We start from the raw sequence: 20011 nt of genomic DNA on the forward strand, positions 1-20011 counted from the left end.
TTCCCCTCTGCTCCCCACATTGTGGCTCATTGTTCTTGTCGTGTGTGTTGCCGTTGTTTGTAAGTACGTGTTCCATTGTATATTGTCGTTTTTGCTGCTTTAGTCAGCCCTTTGCTTTTGTGTGTTTTGTGCTCGGTGTTTGTTTATTTCTTGTCTATTAAAGACTCAACACCGACTACACCTGCCTGCACCTGGTTCCTTGCTCTCGCAACACATCACTACACCACCTATTGTGACAATGGAGAAGCTGCGTTTAGCAGTTATGCTGTACACAACTGGAATAAACTACCAGAAGATCTTAGACGTGCCCCAAACATATACATTTTTAAATCCAGAAAAAAAACACTTCTCTTTTTGCGTGCCTATGACTGAGCACTCAAACTTAACCACACTGTTTAGCTTTATGGCTTCCAGTGTTTTTATCCTGTTTTTATTCTTTTTATATTTTCTTATTACATTTTTTATTATTATGGTGTTGTTTTCATTTGAGTATTGGTTTTTATGTTTTTATATTTTTTCTTTGTAAACAACATTAAATTGCTTCAATGTATTAGTTGTGCTCTTTAAATAAACTAGCTTGCTTGCTAATTATTCAAACTTGGCGTAATGCGCTAAAAAATTATAGATTTTTAGGATGCAATTTTATGATGAAGTAGAATAGAACTGGAGAATTGTAGAAAACAATAACTAATTATTTGGCACAAACATGGCAGCACTCCAGTAAGTGTAAACCTGTGTGCTCTTGAGTGTGTGTATATTCTGTTCTTACCGGTTCTTACAAATAACAATTCCCAAATAAGAAAACATTGGTTAATGTCAGAATCTTTGTGGAAACTGCGTGTGTATGTTTTAAGAAGGAATTTCTTCTCAAGAGTGGTTGGTGACTGAGGCCTGCTATCTTTATAATTTATCATGCGCATTGCAACGCATAGGTAAATTTTAGACTATGGTGGGTTTGTGTATGGTTATGCAGCTAAATCAGTGTTGAAATGTTTAGATGTGGTCTAGCCGACCGCGTTACGGCTGTGTGTTGAAATGTTTAGATGTGGTCTAGCCGACCGCGTTACGGTTGTGTGTTGAAATGTTTAGATGTGGTCTAGCCGACCGCGTTACGGTTGTGTGTTGAAATGTTTAGATGTGGTCTAGCCGACCGCGTTACGGCTGTGTGTTGAAATGTTTAGATGTGGTCTAGCCGACCGCGTTACGGCTGTGTGTTGAAATGTTTAGATGTGGTCTAGCCGACCGCGTTACGGTTGTGTGTTGAAATGTTTAGATGTGGTCTAGCCGACCGCGTTACGGCTGTGAGTTGAAATGTTTTAGTTGGTGGAGGAGTATGGATTAAGTGAGAGGGAACTGGGGCCTACAGTCGCACTGGGTAATGTTCCGCATTGGTTGTTTCCAAAGCCAGGGGTGGATGTCAGTTTGTTAGAGGGAAGGAAGGAGTGGGATGAGGGGTGCACGGGTCGATGTGTGGAAAGGTATGTTGGTGAGGGGTACTACACATTTCTCCAGATATACAGATGGGATATGAGAAGGTTAGAGGGGAGGGGAGGAGGTGGGATGTAGAGGGGTTGCTGGGGGGTGGGAAGGGGAGTGGGATGGTGGCTAAGGCTGTATGTTGATTGGACTACAGGTCTGAGCGGGAGGATATAGGAAAGGCAGGCGGTGAGCGGCCTCACTCGCCAGTACGGTAGGTGGCGGTATATGCACGTTCAATGGATGCGATCAGCCATTAATTTTAGAGAAGAAGGGGGAAGAGGAGGAGGAGGAGGAGGAGGAGGAGGAGGAGGAGGAGGAGGAGGAAGAAGAAGAAAAAATAATAAAAATGCATTGAACTGATCACTTTTATTTTGAAGATTTAATCATTAGAAGATGACATCGTTTGTGCTGCCAGCAGAGGGCTCTTTGTTGTCATTTTGGCCGGCCATGGTTGTTTGGATGGAGGCGCATTGTAAGTACAGTAACGCAATAGTAATAGCCCACTGATGCATTTATTATGGTTATTTCTTCTAACCAAAACATAATATAACAATCGCTTGCGGTATTCAGCAGCATTAGAAAGGCATAAACGTCATCTGTTTCTGCCGCCAGTGTGCCACGTACATGTCAGAGAGGCAGGAAACAGAAGGTGCACACATGGAAGTAGACTAATATGTTGAGAACAACATTATGTTGGTTTATATCTATATATAGTTGATTATATTGTTGATTAAAAACGTGCACTTTGTAAAAGAATCCGCGCGGGGAGGGCTATCTACCCACCATGATGGCTGCGGCTTAATTAATGCTAACTCCTCACATAGTGCAGGAGTAGGCTAGCTACATAATTTCTATAGAAACGCAAATAAGCTCGTTGATCACTTTAGACCTATATATGAATGCAAGTCATATTGTAGTTTAACGCGTAGAAGACTTTGTTATAGCGATTACTTTGTACTTCATTATGTCAATACGATCCACTGTTCATATTCTACGATGCTTGTACAGTATAATGTTCTGTTTTGCGCACCTGCTTGGGCATTTGCCAACGAGGCAGGCTCACATTTCCCTAAGATCTGGGAAAAAGCAAACTGATGAATCCAAGAAAAGCTCTCCCTCTAAAAACATTGCAAAACGAAAGTCTGTTTCAGTGTATAGATTGTATTTACGGACTTAATGTGTGTGACCTTACAAATGTGTGTTTAGATAGTTCCTCCAAAAATCATATTTCGGTGACAGCCTACCCCGAGTAGGTCCTTCAGGCACATAGAGTATTTTTATATTTTTAAAAACAATGCATTATTATTCAGCTCTGTCTCATTCAGTAATTAGCGTTATTAGCATTGTACAAATTCAAGAATGGAAACCGTCCGTACCCCTATCGCTGCTTTGCAAGCGTAAAACTTATCTAAAACACCCAAAAAAGTGGTGTTGTTTAACTCAAAGAAAATGACGATGTTGTATTCCTCAAAATAAAGTTTTAATTCCCGCGATATAATTCTCATTTCAAATAAACGGGTACTTTCTGTATTTACCGGTTATTTTTATTCAGTCCAGTCAATTGGGAAGACTAAGTGTATACACAGTAAAATAAAGGTATAGCTAGAAAGCCAGTTACCTATTTCTTCTTTGATATTCACATCAGACAGTCGAACTTTATTTGCTTGAGAGAGAAAGGAAAATACAAATATATCATGTCTGCCTCTGAATACGAGTAGGAAGAACACTTTTCGTGGCAGAGAGCCATAACAGTTTGAACCAGAATACAGAGGATGAATTGACCGAACTAGATGCTCAGTCAGCAGCTAAAGGGGGCGATGGTGAACATGTTAATCCCCAACTCTTGCCCAGATATCTGGATGCAATGTGTACTTTGTGTATTATAACATAACAATCGCAAGTATACACTATCAAAAACTGATGCAGAAAAATGTATCCATGCTTTCGTTACTTCTAGACTAGATTACTGCAATGCTCTTCTCTCTGGTTATCCAGACAAATTAATAAATAAACTTCAATTAGTGCTGCACACCTAGAACCAAAAAATTTGAACACATTACTCCTGTCCTGGCGTCCTTACACTGGCTGCCTGTTAGGGTTAGGGCTGATTTTAAGGTTTTACTCTTAACCTATAAATCAATACATGGACTTGCTCCTACTTACCTTGCTGAAATGATCCAGCCATACATACCTACACGTAACCTTAGATCGCAAGATGCAGGCCTTTAATTGTACCTAGAATTTCTAAACAAACAGCCAGAGGCAGGGCCTTTTCTCATAGAGCTCCAATACTGTGGAATGATCTGCCAATTAAGGTTAGAAATGCAAACTCAGTGCAAACTTTCAAGTGTCTACTAAAAACTAATCTCTACAGCACGGTTTATAATTAGGTGTAGCCTGGCTCGGGGGCGTGAAGGTGACCAGTAGGCTTAATACTGTCCACCCTTGCTGTCTTGCCAGGTGGGCTCTCGTCGCCACTGGGATGCCCTCCCTCCAATGCCTTTCGGGGGAAGAGTCACTGGATTGTTGTTGACTCTCTTTTGCGCACTTGTGCAATTGGGCAATACTCGGCCCTCATTCAGGGGGGTTGCGGTTGGTGGGTGTCCCTTTGATTGATGCCTGGCAATGTGGGTGGATTGATTTCCTACCTGTTGGGCCCTGTCCGGGGCCTCCCCCGGGTAGGGCCACAGTGTCACCGGACCCCCCGTCTCAGTTCCAAGGTGTTACGCTGCTATATTATTGTGCTGGGGGATATGAGGAATGCACTACTAACTTTTCTCAGTCTTCTCCAGTTTAAAATTTTAGGAGGAGATGAGGTCCTGGTCCACACCTGCGGCGAGTTTTTCCTAGCCACTGAAATTCAACACTACTGTTGTTTGCTCCTTGGGGTTTAAGGCCGGGTGTCTCTGTAAAGCACTTTGTGACAACTGCTGTTGTAAAAAGGGCTTTATAAATAAATTTGATTGATTTGATTGATTATTACTCACAGTCTGTCTTGTCTCCACGGTTTGAACTGGGTAACTTGATGGAATTGAATTCGCCTTTGTCCTCTTCTAATTGAACGTACAATCTAATTTAATACGATCCTCTGTATTAAAATGTTTCTAGCAAAACATTTATGTCTCGTTGGCGAAGTTGATCCATTGATTCTCCCAGAATATGACTCAGGAGAGGCAGAGGTATTGTCCCAATTGCAGAGTGGGAACAAATAGAATGAACTCAAGATCCACTGGCAGGCAAGAAGTCGACATCGATACAAACAAAGGAAATCCAGATGTTCAAATGTTAATACGTCATCCAGTACAATGATTACAATCATTCTGACATGGCGCACTACAACTCTCTGCATGTTTGTCCTCAGTAATAGAAAGGACCATTGAACCAGTACTGTAACACCAGTACCCAACTACTGCTAAGCCGTCTCCTCTGCCAGCTACATGTAGTGGTACATGTGGGGTACATGGGCATCAATACCACACTGTTACCATTTTTTAGCATCCATTTTGGTATCAGCCACTGGACATTTTGTAGAAGTGAATTCCCATAGAATGTTCAGTAAATGTTGTTGATTTATTACTTCAACGGATCCTGGAGGAGCTATCAATCATGATACCTGTGTTTTCTCCTTACAGGATTGAAGGAGAGAGACACCTGGCTGTCACGATGAAACCTGTTACTGTTGATCAGAAAGCTTTGTCTCCATCGAATCCATCCAGGGGATAGTTCTGCCAAATGCCTTGACTAGGATACAGGTGTCAGCAGACATGGTTCTTGTCTTGTTGGGGTTTTCCAACACGTCGATCACAAGCTGCCCACTTATGAGTAGTTCATTCGGTCATTTCTCTATTAATAATTAGACGTTTGGAAGTTAAGTACAGAAGAACTATCCAAAACCAGATAAAAAAAACAGTGAGTATCAGTGGGCCCCTTTTTTCTGCTTCTAACACATCAACATTGAGGACAGAATGTTTACTTGCTTCCTAATATATCCCATCCACTGACAGGTGACATGATAACGAGATAATTGGTGTGTTATATATATATCTATATCTATATATATCAAATCAAAATACATTTCACATTGTTCAGTGTAGCTGCCTTTGTCTTAATGTCAGCTTTGCACCCTCTTGACATTCTCTCATCCAGCTTCCTGACGTCTTATTGACCATTAATATTCTGAAATGAAAGTACTTGTTTTGGGCTATGCATTTGACATGCTCAGTACACAGAAATAATTATTTTAAATACCAGATGTATTTGCCCCCAGGTCAGGCTGTCACCAAGCAGTGGCTGTGGTCCCCCAAAATGAGGCCTGACAGTAACAGCAGCAGTACGGTTCTGGAGGGAGATGAACAGGAGGGCTGGTCTGGACCAATCAGCCGGCCCCGTCGGCCCCAGCGCCGTTTGCCCTCCTCGGGTCGGGTTCGTCACAGCCACAAACGCAGCCGAACGGACAAGCAACCGCACGCTTGTCCCTTGTGTTCTAAGACCTTCATCTCCTCCTCTCACCTGGCGCTGCACCTTCGCTCGCACAGCGGAGAGAGGAAGTACAAGTGTGGCGAGTGTGGGAAGCTCTTCCTCCAGTCTGCCCACCTGATGCGCCACAGAACCATCCACACCGGGGATCGGCCCTTTAAATGCCCGGACTGTGGCAAGAGTTTCGGGCGCGCCTCCCACCTAAAAACCCACCGGCGGCTGCACACAGGAGAGAAACCCTTCCAGTGCTCGCTCTGTGACAAAGCTTTCACCCAGAAGGCCGGGTTGATTATGCACCACCGTCTGCACACCGGAGAGAGACCGTACCGCTGTGATCACTGCGGGAAATCCTTCCGCTCCTCCACACACCTGCTTGCCCACCAGGCCCTAGAGTCGGCCCAGCAGAGCTTCTCCTGTGACCGCTGTGACCAGAGGTTCCGGTCGGCATCTGCCCTCAGGCAGCATGTAAAGACTCACAGCAGCTCCATGGAGGACCTGTGTTGTGGGGTCTGCTCTCGGGCCTTTGTCCGCTCCTCCTACCTGCAGCTGTACATGAGACTGGGCCGAGGACAGAGGCCCTATCACTGCAGAGTCTGCAACAAAACCTTTGTCAAGATGACCACCTTCCAGAGACACTGTGACAAACATCTGAGGAGGAATGGAGATGTGGGAGAGGAGGAGGAGGAGGATGTTAAACCTACTGTGCCCCCGACGTCCCCAACTCCTCCGCCGTCTTCTCCTCCATCCACTCTGCTTCCCTTTTCTGAGGTCAGCACGCGCTCAAAAACTAGAGCCAAGATTAGGACGGAATCTTGTGTTCTGGACTTGTGAGTGTGACACAGTGAGAAGAGCCAGTTGCATTACATCAGGGCTGCTCAGTCCTAGACCTGGAGATCTACCATCCAGTGGGTTTTCTCTCCAACCCAGTTGCATTACATCAGGGCTGCTGAGTCCTAGACTTGGAGATCTACCATCCAGTGGGTTTTCTCTACAACCCAGTTGTGACTAACCTGACTCAGCTTTTCATTGTTAGAATCAGGTGTGTAATGGAGAAAACATACAGGGTGGTGGCTCTCCAAAATCAACATATTATGCTTATTACATATTACTAGTAATATTAATTATTGATTTTATTTTATTTGATAGGATATTGTAATTAATTATACAAATGCATGTTTATTGTATTGTTACATTTTAAACGTTTATTTGAAATAACTAATATATACTTACAGGTGTTTGGTGTGTGACTACTCATTTCTATTATAGGCCTTGTAATTCTAGTGCTTTACATACTGTTATCCATGATTAGGACCCCCCCCCGCATTTAAAAACAATACAATACTACAAAATGTGTTTTTAGAATGAAACAAGTAAACATTTAGAATGAAAAGTAACATGAATTTGTGTTGTGTGAAATTAATATATTATGAGAGAAGACATTTTATACTTTTTTTTTTCTGAAACTGGGCAAGTTGAAAACAATAAACACAGTAGAAGTCCCCAAAAAATGCCTGGATTTCCTTGAGGGACAGAAGGGAATCCAATTAAATGCTTAGTCAAAATATGGCAATGGTCTGGCGCCAAAGCATATGCTTCAAATTAGAAAATCTCATGAGAAATGACCATGTTTGACTGATTGGCAGAACATTATCTGTCTAAATAATTACACAACAGTCTACAAAAGCGACTCGGTTCAGTTTTGCATTCTCTGCGCAACCACAAAACTGACAAAAAAATATTTAAATCAAAACATTTATGGACAGATGTTTCTATAAATCATGTCCAAGCAATTGAATTTACCTCATGTGGACTCCAATCAAGTCGTAGAAACATCAAGGACGATCAATGGAAACTGGATGACCGTGAGCTTCATTTATGTCATAGCAAGGGTGCTGAATATTTGAATGTTACATAAATGTGTAAATCAGTTTTTTATATTATTTGGCACTTCTCAAAAGTTTTTTGCCAGCTAATTATGGGGTGTAGTGTGTAGATGAGGAGGAAAATAAGCAACAAAATGTTGGGTCTAAATGCACTGTAAACATTCTATTTGACAATAACATCAGAATATCAATATACAAGGCAGATCTGATGACAATAAGACCACAATATCCCAAAATGGCCCCTTTTTACATATGACCAGACTGAGCATTTTGTCTCTTTTATTAGAAGGGACAAAATATACAATTAAAAATTACAGTTGTTTAATTTTCAGCACTGAAGTGAATCAGCGTTTAGCCCATGGATATAAATACACAAGGTATTTACTTTAATGTCCAATGTCTGTCACATCCAAATCTAATTTAACCAAACAGGTGAAGGGGACTTTCTCTAATTTTGATAAATTGAAATGCAGCCACCATGTTTGTCTTGACAAGCAGAGCAAATAGAGGCCCAGTCTTGTGTCAGAGTCTGACTGTCGTCCGTAAGTGACAGAGGCCCAGGCTTGTGTCAGAGTCTGACTGTACGTCCGTAAGTGACAGAGGCCCAGGTTTGTGTCAGAGTCTGACTGTCGTCCGTAAATGACAAAGGCCCAGGCTTGTGTCAGAGTCTGACTGTACGTCCTTAAGTGACAGAGGCCCAGGCTTGTGTCAGAGTCTGACTGTGCGTCCGTAAGTGACAGAGGCCCAGGCTTGTGTCAGAGTCTGACTGTCGTCCGTAAGTGACAGAGGCCCAGGCTTGTGTCAGAGTCTGACTGTGCGTCCGTAAGTGACAGAGGCCCAGGCTTGTGTCAGAGTCTGACTGTACGTCCTTAAGTGACAGAGGCCCAGGCTTGTGTCAGAGTCTGACTGTACGTCCTTAAGTGACAGCCTGGGTCGGCATCATCTCCACATGGGAAAACTCTTTGTTTGGACCTGCAGGCAGAAAACGGCTTCATTAAAAAACTACTTGTTTTAAATCACAAAATCCATTATGATTTTATATTCATGTTTCAATACTGGATATTTGTGTGTCCCTACTCTATATTTATGTCAGAAGACTGAGAAACAGTTTAATTTAAAGTTTGGCATTATTAAGACTAAGTGATCATGGAATTGAGCTCTAATAGGGAGAATTGCCTGGCAGTTTTCTGCGTCCTCAGTGCTGCTGATGCTCCATTGGATGGTAATAGTCATGTGACGTCTCCAGACGGGGTTCCGGTGTAGAAGGATGTTTCCAGACACTGTCTCGCCACCAACCAGAGGGACGGGATGGTCCAACATGAACAGAGTCTGCTTCCAGTGGGTTGGCCTGATGAGGGAGAGGGGTTCATATCCCATCGTTTTGAGGATTGTAATATTTACATACTCAGAATATGGCCCAGTGTCTATAACTCTAGACTTACTCAGAATATGGCCCAGTGTCTATAACTCTAGACTTACTCAGAATATGGCCCAGTGTCTATAACTCTAGACTTACTCAGAATATGGCCCAGTGTCTATAACTCTAGACTTACTCAGAATCTGGCCCAGTGTCTATAACTCTAGACTTACTCAGAATATGGCCCAGTGTCTATAACTCTAGACTTACTCAGAATATGGCCCAGTGTCTATAACTCTAGACTTACTCAGAATATGGCCCAGTGTCTATAACTCTAGACTTACTCAGAATATGGCCCAGTGTCTATAACTCTAGACTTACTCAGAATATGGCCCAGTGTCTATAACTCTAGACTTACTCAGAATATGGCCCAGTGTCTAACTCCAATGTGGTTCCATCTCTATCCAGGTTTTGGAACTGAACTCTAAACCAGGAAGTGAACCCATGGAACATTCCAGCTTTTTCCACCGCAAAGATAAATTGTCCATTCAGCTCCTAGAAAGGAAACAAGATTGAGTTACGAGTTTGACACACATTAATGAGTGAAATAAGTATTTGGCCCTGTCCATCGTCCCTTTGATGCGGTGAAGTTGTCCTGTCTCCTTAGCAGAAAATCACCCCCAAAGCATAATGGGTCATAGGCAGCATTCCTCCTCCTCCAAACAAGGCGAGCTGAGTTGATGCCAAAGAGCTTGATTTTGGTCTCATCTGACCACAACACTTTCACCCAGTTCTCCTCTGAATCATCATGTTCATTGGCAAACTTCTGACAGGCCTGTATGTGCTTTCTTGAGCAGGGGGACCTTACGGGCTCTGCAGGATTTCAGTCCTTCATGGTGTAGTGTGTTACCAATTGTTTTCTTGGTGACTATGGTCCCAGCTGCCTTGAGATCATTGGCAAGATCCTTCCATGTAGTTCTGGGCTGATTCCTCACTGTTCTCATGATCATTGCAACTCCATGAGGTGAGATCTTGCATGGAGCCCCAGACCGAGGGAGTTCTTTTGTGTTTCTTCCATTTGAGAATAATTGCACCGTTGTCACCTTCTCACCAAGCTGCTTGGCGATGGTCTTGTAGCCCATTCCAGCCTTGTGTAGGTCTACAATCTTGTCCCTGACATCCTTGGACAGCTCTTTGGTCTTGGCCATGGTGGAGAGTTTGGAATCTGATTGATTGCTTCTGTGGACAGGTGTCTTTTATGCAGGTAACAAGCTGAGATTAGGAGCACTCCCTTTAAGATCTGATTGAAAGTAGTTAATGTGAAGCACTCCAGGCAACAACACAAGTGCCAATAAAGTTACCCTTACACTGTTGCAAATCAAGAAATGACAGCTCCTACCCAAGTCAAGCACTAAATATGGTTGAGACTCAAACAAGAAAAATTCATTAATGGCACCAATATTTTTTACAGTATTAAGTATTTTTATGTTACAGTGTAAGGGTCACTTATTAGACACTTGTGTTGTAGTTGTCCAGAGCACTTCACATGAACAATGGAGAGAAGCCCACGGATTCCTGTCATGAATTGTGTTCACTCGCCACCTGTCTGTGAATCCTGTCTAACAATTTGCATTGAGGAATCACTTAATAAACATATGCATGACTGTGGCCAACACCTATTTGAAAAGCTAATCGATTCCAGGCCCTCACCTAAACCCCATTCCAACCACATTATAGCCTAGAAATCTAAGGCCAAAACCACAAAAAGCATAGGTTTGATTCAGTGTCAGCAGCTTTCCAGATGGGGGGGGGGGGTCTGATGTGTTTTTTACAGAATCCTAAAATAGCTGTAATTGTACTTGTAAGTGCCTTAATTAACAGCACAATGGTAGGAGATGGTTGAACTATTGGATCAGAGACAATAAACTTTACATTTCAATTTACATGGGTTACAGATTATGCCAGTCACTGTGATAATTTGAGGGCAGATATTTAAGGGTCATGACATGAGCCAAAAAAAAGCTCCTGTACTTTAAATCAACAACTGTCCCCAGTTTACCATAAAACAATGTTGTTAACATATTGCACAGCTTTTTAAACAGAAAAGTGTATATTGATCCAAATCTGAACAGATCTGGTTTCAGACGTTTTATACCTCCAGGTCTGTAACCTGCAGGCTGAGCATGTCCAGATTAATGACATCACAGGGGGTTGCCAGGCAGTCTTCAGGCTGGAGGAGGTGACTGAACCTGGGCCTAGAGAAGAACTCCATCTGGGCCAGTGGTCTGGGGGCAGAGGGGGAGGAGTAATTCACTTACCTCGAGCTACAGTTAAGAAACAGATTGATTTGTTTAAATTGCAATATTAAAAATCGCTGACACAAAAATGACTTATAAGGTGTTGTAGCTGTTACTCTGGTTTCATTTCAAACTTCATCACCCAGGGACACTGATTAAGATTAATCCTGGACTTCAAAGGAAACTCAACTCAGATTCTCTTTTAAATCCAGGATTAGGACCAATCTGAGTCTGGGGAATTGCCCCAGAAGTATTGTAGCCCAAACTTACTGTCCACAGTGTAGCTGCATCACTGACATCACTATGACATCAATATGACATCACTCCAGACAGTCACACTACAGACACCATCCACACAGGTAATAAACACACAGTTGTACACAAATACCTGACATGATGAATATTGTGAAAATAAGATCACAGTAAATTAAGTGCAACACAGCCAGAAAGGTCCTTTTAAAAAGTCTTACAACAAGAGCTGTACTAAATCTAAAACCACACTTAGAGCTGTATTACAACCGTTTCCCAAAAAGTTGGGACGCAGCGTAAAATGTAAAAACAAATCATTGGAACCCTATATTCAACAGAAAATAATACAAAGGCCACATATCAAATGTTAAAACTGAGACATTTTGTTTCTTGAAAAATATTTGCCCACTTGGAATTTGACGACAGCAATACATTTAAAAAACATTGGGACAGAGGCAAAACTGGAAAAGTTAGGGTTAGGGTTAGCCCTAACCCTAAAACTGGTGGAATATCACACCACCAATTATGTCAATTGGCAACAGGTCAGTAAAATGACTGGGTATTAAAAGATCATTCCAGAGAGGATGGGTTTGTCAGAAGTGAGGATGGGGAGGGGTTCACCACTCTAAAAGACTGCACGGGCAAAAGGTGCAAACATTTTAGAATAACGTAAAATTGCAAAGAGTTTGGAGGTCTCATCTACAGAACATAATAGCATTAATACAGTACATAATACCATGAAAAGATTCAGAGAATCTGGAGAACTCTGTATGCAAGGGACAAGGCCAAAAAACAATATTGCATGGCCATGACCTTCGGGCGCTCAGGCAGCACTGCATTAACAACAGACACGATTCTGTAGTGGACATCACTGCAATGGCTCAGGAACACTTCCAAAAACCATTGTTTGTGAACACAGTACATTGCTGAATCCACAAATGCAAGAAACCCTATCTAAACAAGATCCAGAAACACTAGCACCTTCTCTGGGCCCAAGCTCATTTAAGATGGACTGAGGCGAAGTGGAGAACTGTTGTGTGGTCTGATGAATCAAAAATTGTTTCATGGACACTGCGTATTCCAGACTAAAGAGGAGGGGGACCATCCGGCTTGTTATCAGCGCACAGTTCAATGGGGGTGCATAAGTGCTCATGGAATGAGTGTCTTGCACATGTGAAGGCTCCATTACTGCTGAAGAATATATACAGGTTTTGGAGCAACACAACACATCAACACAACACATCCAGACAACTTATATTTCAGGGAAGGTCTTATTTCAGCAAGACAATGCCAAACCACATTCTGCACGTATTACAACAGCATGGCTCTGTAGTAAAAGAGACAGGGTGCTAAACTGTCATGTCTGCAGTCCAGACCTTTCACAAAGAAATAATTTGGCGCATTATGAAACGAAAAATATGACAAAGGAGACCACGGACTGTTGAGCAGCTGAAATCCTTTATCAAGGGGGGGATCTCCTCCCAGACCTGGATCAGGGTATCAGTGAGCTCCTGGACAGTCTAAGGTGCTTTTTGGCGGCGTCGGATGCACCGATACTTAACGTTCCAGAGGTTCTCAATGGGATTTAGGTCTGGGGACCGTGAGGTTTGTATCTTACTGTAATGTGTCTGACCACCGGGCCTGAACCCCAGGTTTGGATCTTACTGTAATGTGTCTGACCACCGGGCATGAACCCCAGGTTTGGATCTTACTGTAATGTGTCTGACCACCGGGCCTGAACCCCAGGTTTGGATCTTACTGTAATGTGTCTGACCACCGGGCCTGAACCCCAGGTTTGGATCTTAGTGTAATGTGTCTGACCACCGGGCCTGAACCCCAGGTTTGGATCTTACTGTAATGTGTCTGACCACCGGGCCTGAACCCCAGGTTTGGATCTTACTGTAATGTGTCTGACCACCGGGCCTGAACCCCAGGTTTGGATCTTACTGTAATGTGTCTGACCACCGGGCCTGAACCCCAGGTTTGGATCTTACTGTAATGTGTCTGACCACCGGGCATGAACCCCAGGTTTGGATCTTACTGTAATGTGTCTGACCACCGGGCCTGAACCCCAGGTTTGGATCTTACTGTAATGTGTCTGACCACCGGGCCTGAACCCCAGGTTTGGATCTTACTGTAATGCAGTGAAGTCCAGTCCATAGAGCTGCTCCCAGAAGCACATAGTCTCTGCATAGTAGCTACCAGCCTGACAGGGCACCAGGCAGACCGTGGCCCCAGAGGGCCACATCATTCCACCCTCCTTCAGCCAGCGGTCTCGCGACTGCAGCACAGACTCCACCATAAACTCAAACTGGAGGACGGCGGACAGAGAGCAGTCATTCACACTGGAGGACGGCGGACGGAGAGCAGTCATTCACACTGGAGGACGGCGGACGGAGAGCAGTCATTCACACTGGAGGACGGCGGACGGAGAGCAGTCATTCACACTGGAGGACGGCGGACGGAGAGCAGTCATTCACACTGGAGGACGGCGGACGGAGAGCAGTCATTCACACTGGTGGACGGCGGACGGAGAGCAGTCATTCACACTGGAGGACGGCGGACGGAGAGCAGTCATTCACACTGGAGGACGGCAGAAGGAGAGCAGTCATTCACACTGGAGGACGGCGGACGGAGAGCAGTCATTCACACTGGAGGACGGCGGAAGGAGAGCAGTCATTCACACACCAGCAACCGTATCAGACATCAAGACTAGGAGTGCTATCTATGATCCAGTCGTTCACTATGAATGAAAAGGCAAAACTGATCCTTGATCAGTTCTCCCATTCTGAGACCGTTCATGCAAACACAACTTGAGGCAGAATGTGAGCTCAGAAAAATAGCAGATAGGAATTGAAGGTTCAGGATGTCAGAGGCGTTAGTGAAACGTGGTGTACCAGTAGATTGTCAGAGGCGTTAGTGAAAAGTGGTGTACCAGTAGATTGTCAGAGGCGTTAGTGAAATGTGGTGTACCAGTAGATTGTCAGAGGCGTTATTGAAACGTGGTGTACCAGTAGATTGTCAGAGGCATTAGTGAAACGTGGTGTACCAGTAGATTGTCAGAGGCGTTAGTGAAACGTGGTGTACCAGTAGATTGTCAGAGGCGTTATTGAAACGTGGTGTACCAGTAGATTGTCAGAGGCGTTATTGAAACGTGGTGTACCAGTAGATTGTCAGAGGCGTTATTGAAACGTGGTGTACCAGTAGATTGTCAGAGGCGTTAGTGAAACGTGGTGTACCAGTAGATTGTCAGAGGCATTAGTGAAACGTGGTGTACCAGTAGATTGTCAGAGGCGTTAGTGAAACGTGGTGTACCAGTAGATTGTCAGAGGCGTTATTGAAACGTGGTGTACCAGTAGATTGTCAGAGGCGTTATTGAAACGTGGTGTACCAGTAGATTGTCAGAGGCGTTATTGAAACGTGGTGTACCAGTAGATTGTCAGAGGCGTTAGTGAAACGTGGTGTACCAGTAGATTGTCAGAGGCGTTAGTGAAACGTGGTGTACCAGTAGATTGTCAGAGGCGTTAGTGAAACGGTGTACCAGTAGACAGTTCCCCATCCACTCTGAGACTAGGACGTCTACTCTGCTTGGTAGACTGAGCTCCTCAGCCCGACACTGGAACACTGTCACCACTTCCTCACAGCCGTTCTGTCTCACCAAGGTCTTAGTGTGCTCAGCAATGGAGCTGGCCTCAACTGCAAACACCTTCAACAACACAACATAGTTCACTATAGAAAGACAGGACAGGAGTTATTACACCTTCAGAAAGTCAACACAGTCGTTATTACACCTTCAGAAAGACAACACAGGCGTTATTACACCTACAACACAGAATATTATGCTAAATCAACATAACTCAAGAGTGCAATACATCAGCAAAACTAAAACCAAGTGTTTTAATGTACATTGTCCACTAGATGGCAATATATGTATCCACTGTAATGTCCAAGAGAACATGCAACCCAGCAATAAACCTTCACCTAACAAATTGTTACATGTTGACGTGACGCAATGAGGACTGATGTTATGGCGAGGTGTCCTTACAGCTTTGGGCTGGGCCAGACGGGCACAGAACAGGCTGATGATTCCAGTGCCACAGCCCAGGTCCATGACCACCTTCCCCCTGAGGTGGGGGCTGTTGGTCAGGATCACCTGGCGGTATGCCTCCGTCCTAGGCCTGTCACTCAACATTTCCCGGTGCAGCCTCTGCCTCAGCAGAAACACAGACACAACTGTTACCAAGACAGTTAAGAAATGTCAGACAACATATTTAAGAGTTAACTGCCTTAGTTATCTGACATGATATCATGTCAAAAACATTATGAAGCCAGTTGTCAGATAACATGCATTTAATATCAGTGTATTGTTAAATACGAGAGAAGACATGCCAGAGTTCCATAGTTGCCAAAGTACTCTTCATCCTGCCACGGGTCCTCTTCCTCCTTCCCTGGATCACTTGGCTGCAGGTAACTTGAGGGAACGTAGCCACATACGCCTCGTAGCTCTGCCCACCACCAGTCAGATGATGTCTTGGTCAGGACCACAAGTCTTTCACCAGCTCTGAAACTCAGCTGGGGTCAGAGACAGAAAGACAGGTAGCATGGAGCTTATCTTTTGCAGGGATATGTGATTATTAGCACATAGATCAGGGACAGAAAGTATATTTGGTGATTCAAATTTTAGACATTTAAGGGACGATTGAAGATTTTGGCAAGAAAGCCCTTTATCTACAGTCCAACCCCAGCTAATGCTAGTTACAGGTAGTTTCCCAAGCTCAAAATACCTTTCCTTATAGTAAACAGAAATATAAAATGGTGTCCACAAGTTCCTTTCTTTGAGGTTAGGGTTATTTATGGAAACGCTATTAGTCGATCTCCATTCCAAATGTTATCTACAGTGTAATTGTAAATATAGATATAGCCTATATACAAGACAGAGGAGTTATGGTGGGTTACCATAATAATGAGCAACATATTCAAAGCAGTCCAAGACAATAGTTGCATATCTATAAATCCAGGTTACTGTTGTTTAATTACTTCAACAATAGAGAAGGAAGACTGTTATCTTTCACTCTGTGTACTTTTATAATATTCTCTGTATTTTTTCTTTATACTAGGAGAGTTCTTCAGTCTTTGGTAGAAACATTTCTTCCCATTTTGAATAAAGGTAATTTAAAGGTGTCAAACCTATACTAAATGGAAATTCTGGGTTTACGGTTTCAAAGAGCCAGTTCAGTGTTTCTCTGACACAGTTACTATGGCTACATACTCCGTGAAGCTAACCTGCTCGCTAGCAGGTTTTGTTCAACTAACCCTGAGTTTGTCCTACTCTTTAACTGAAACCTGCCATCTGAATGTCAGACAGGTCGCATCCTTTTCTCGAGGAGCCAGTTCATATTGAAGCACAAATACCCTGCAGAAATCCCCTTTGGGAGAGGGTGATCTGACCCCACTTGAATGTTTTATCATTCCTTGATGATTGTTTGAGCATGACTATTTTTCTGTACAATCAACATTTATCTCAGGTCTGTCTCCAGGATTAAATGAGGGGGCTTTTTTAAAAAAAATTATCAATGAGGGGGAATATCTAATTCATATGCCATTCGCACCGTTTAAACATCGTGGACATGCTCTCACTTCGAATTTTTTTATTTGTGTTGCAGTTTTCTGTATAACATCGGTGATGCTGAGCATATTTCCAAGGCAACCGTCTGTCAGGCTGTTAGATGTGACTCTTGCACTGAAACATGTTTGTAATGTTCCCAGGTCACAGACCCACAAGACCCATCACAGCAGAACTCCACAGAATGGCAGGTCTCAGTCTAAGCAGTATTGTGTTTATTTAGTATGAAGCTTTGAGACTTGAAACACTAATCAGTTCATATTTTATTGTTTCCAGGTGTAATTGGCTGCAGAGATGGCACTCATATTTCTATCACAGCTCCTTCAGTAAATTGTGAGATTATGTGAACAGGACGTCTTTCCACAGCATTAATGTGCAGGTTGGCCAACAAAGAATTGTATTGCTACAAGAAAATCAGCGTGCCAATTTCTGTCTAGGACAAATGGGTGGGCGTCACTGAGCTAACACTGGCTAAGGGATTCATGTACATATATCATTAATTAGAATTACTGTCCTCTTATGTAGGCCCTTGTGTCCTGGGGGTGGTTGCGTTAGGGTCAACCAACACACTCCATTCCGGTACTGCAGGCCATCTCATAATCCCCAAGTCCAAGCTCAAAGGCTTTGGTGACAGGGCATTCTCAAGGGTTTCTCCTAGGCTCTGGAACTCTCTCCCCAAAACCAACCCTGACTCTGAGACTGTCCCCATCTTCCAGCAACGTCTCAAGTCTCATCTGTTCAAAATGTGTTTCTATTTCACGTTCATTATGAAAAACAAGGTCCTTGAAAAGCACTATATAAATAAAATTATTATTTTATATTATTTTATTTAATATTATTTTTAAAAAGTATATATTAAATGTAGCTGTTTAATGAGGCAGGGAAGGCTAAACAACATCACAATTCCTCTTACAGAAATTTTACTTTTGATGTCTGAAATATATTTTAATATTTCATCTTCAGTTGCTGCCAATTACATTATGCACCAGCATAAATGTTACACCCCCCCCCCCCCCACACACACACACACACACACATTACATAAATGTTTATGAACACTCGAGATAAAACTATTTTTTTCAGTTAATGCTCACGCATTGACTCGGTCAGGCATGCTAGCTCACGTTCTTTTGCTGATGCTACTGTATTGCTTGTCTTCGTAAATATATACTCATTCTGCTTATGCATTCATTAATGTATCTAACTCCACTCGGGTGAAGTAGGGGGTTCGAGCCCTTTTACTCTTGTTGCCATGGTGAATCATGTTATCTGTGTTCCACTCACGAGGGCTTTTTATCTCCTCATGGACGTGCTTTGAACCTTAATTAACTTAACTTGATTGAAATAATTGTTACCACCAGTTTTGAAACCGTCAACTCTGAGTCTGACAACCCAGAGTTGTGGTTTAAGTTCAGAGTATTAACCCTGATTTCTGAAACACCCCCAATTGTCGCTTGCAGTAGCAAACAATAACATAAACAACGAATCAAATTCATCCAAAAGCCTGAAACTACCTTATTTGTGTTTAGTAAGTGATTTTCCAATGTTTGTTCTTTAGTAAACATTTGGTTTCCAAACTTATGTAAAGAGACTGTAACTCCTACATACTAACGAAATCGGAACAGTCCATTTACAGCTCAAGTAACTCACCAGTTCGTTGCCGCAGCTCGTGAAATCAGACAGTCCGATAAACTCCTCTGGTTTATTGGTATTGTCTGTTTCTTCCTGATGCATTGCGAAATAACTTTCTAAACAATCAAAACCAAATGGCAAGACTTTCACAGATCTGTAACGTATCTACAAAGTATGAGATAATATTCCCTTAGTCAGAAAATCTAAAAACTAAAGGTACTGCGATCAAACGCTAATAAAAAGTATTCTTCATATGTAATTATTTTGATGAAAATGTAGGCAGAGAGTTTTGGTGAAACTGGAAACATTAACCTGAACGGCTTCTAATCGTTTACGTCACTGCGTCCCTACGTCTTCTGAACAACGTTAAAAAGCGTTTCCGGGTTTTCATTGTGTCCGTTTATCAAATCCGCATTTTTTCTCCTTTTTTCTTTATTGAATCCAATTTTACAGACAAAATAGGTTTTGAACAAACAATATTAACTAACAATTTTCAAAAGGCAGATATATTTGCAAAATACAATAAGTAACAGCGACAAAGTCTCAAATCAAATATACAATCAAGAAAGACAGAAAATAAATAATAATAATAATAAATAAAATAAAACATTAATGTAAAAGTAAGTCCTTGCAAGGGGTAAAGGAGCTGAAGTACACTTAGTTAATTGAAGAAATTGGCTACTGTATAAGCTTTTCCATTTGAAAGGGTGCAAAGTGAAGCAGCAAGAGCTTTAAGTTCATTAGTAAAATAAGGAAAGGACAGGGGGTTTCAGAAATCTGCATTTATGAATGAAGTATTTAGCAAATTCAAAAAGATTATTAACCAAGTAGTGTTGTGGACAATCTTTAAGTACACCAAACATAATCTGTTTGAACAATCCGCATTTTTGTCCGTACTTGAACTCGTTTGACGTCATCTTTCATGACCCATAGTCTCCATACAACATTCTGCCGTTCATATTCTAATTAATATTTTATTCAGGGACTACGAGGAGGTTACAGCCCTCATAGAGTG

At 42.6% G+C, this 20011-nt stretch overlaps 2 protein-coding genes across 4 annotated transcripts; one reads left to right on the forward strand and one right to left on the reverse strand.

Moving 5' to 3' along the window:
• Nucleotides 1-1798: 1798 nt before the first annotated feature.
• LOC105009706 (zinc finger protein 239) lies at nucleotides 1799-7349 on the forward strand. The gene is made up of 3 exons (XM_034288918.1): nucleotides 1799-1951; nucleotides 5112-5388; nucleotides 5747-7349. Exon 3 carries the CDS (start codon nucleotides 5785-5787, stop codon nucleotides 6784-6786), a length of 1002 nt encoding a protein of 333 aa, XP_034144809.1. The 5' UTR covers nucleotides 1799-1951; nucleotides 5112-5388; nucleotides 5747-5784; the 3' UTR covers nucleotides 6787-7349.
• Nucleotides 7350-8100: 751 nt separating this feature from the next.
• On the reverse strand, nucleotides 8101-19331 carry prmt2 (protein arginine methyltransferase 2). 3 transcript variants are annotated; one of them, XM_034288916.1, is made up of 10 exons: nucleotides 19015-19331; nucleotides 16131-16313; nucleotides 15787-15948; nucleotides 15247-15447; nucleotides 13877-14052; nucleotides 11351-11480; nucleotides 9614-9750; nucleotides 9015-9186; nucleotides 8754-8810; nucleotides 8101-8706 (listed from the first exon to the last, which is right to left on the reverse strand). In XM_034288916.1, the coding sequence occupies exons 1-9, from the start codon at nucleotides 19096-19098 to the stop codon at nucleotides 8778-8780; spliced, it is 1278 nt and encodes a 425-aa protein (XP_034144807.1). In that variant the 5' UTR covers nucleotides 19099-19331; the 3' UTR covers nucleotides 8101-8706; nucleotides 8754-8777. The 3 variants fall into 3 exon arrangements, with proteins under 3 accessions (XP_034144807.1, XP_034144806.1, XP_034144808.1); XM_034288915.1 differs by having other exon boundaries at nucleotides 8101-8810; XM_034288917.1 differs by having other exon boundaries at nucleotides 8101-8810; nucleotides 15283-15447; nucleotides 19015-19330.
• Between the last annotated feature and the right edge of the window lie 680 nt (nucleotides 19332-20011).

Source organism: Esox lucius, chromosome 20 (assembly GCF_011004845.1).
Source record: "Esox lucius isolate fEsoLuc1 chromosome 20, fEsoLuc1.pri, whole genome shotgun sequence".
NCBI lineage: Eukaryota > Metazoa > Chordata > Actinopteri > Esociformes > Esocidae > Esox > Esox lucius.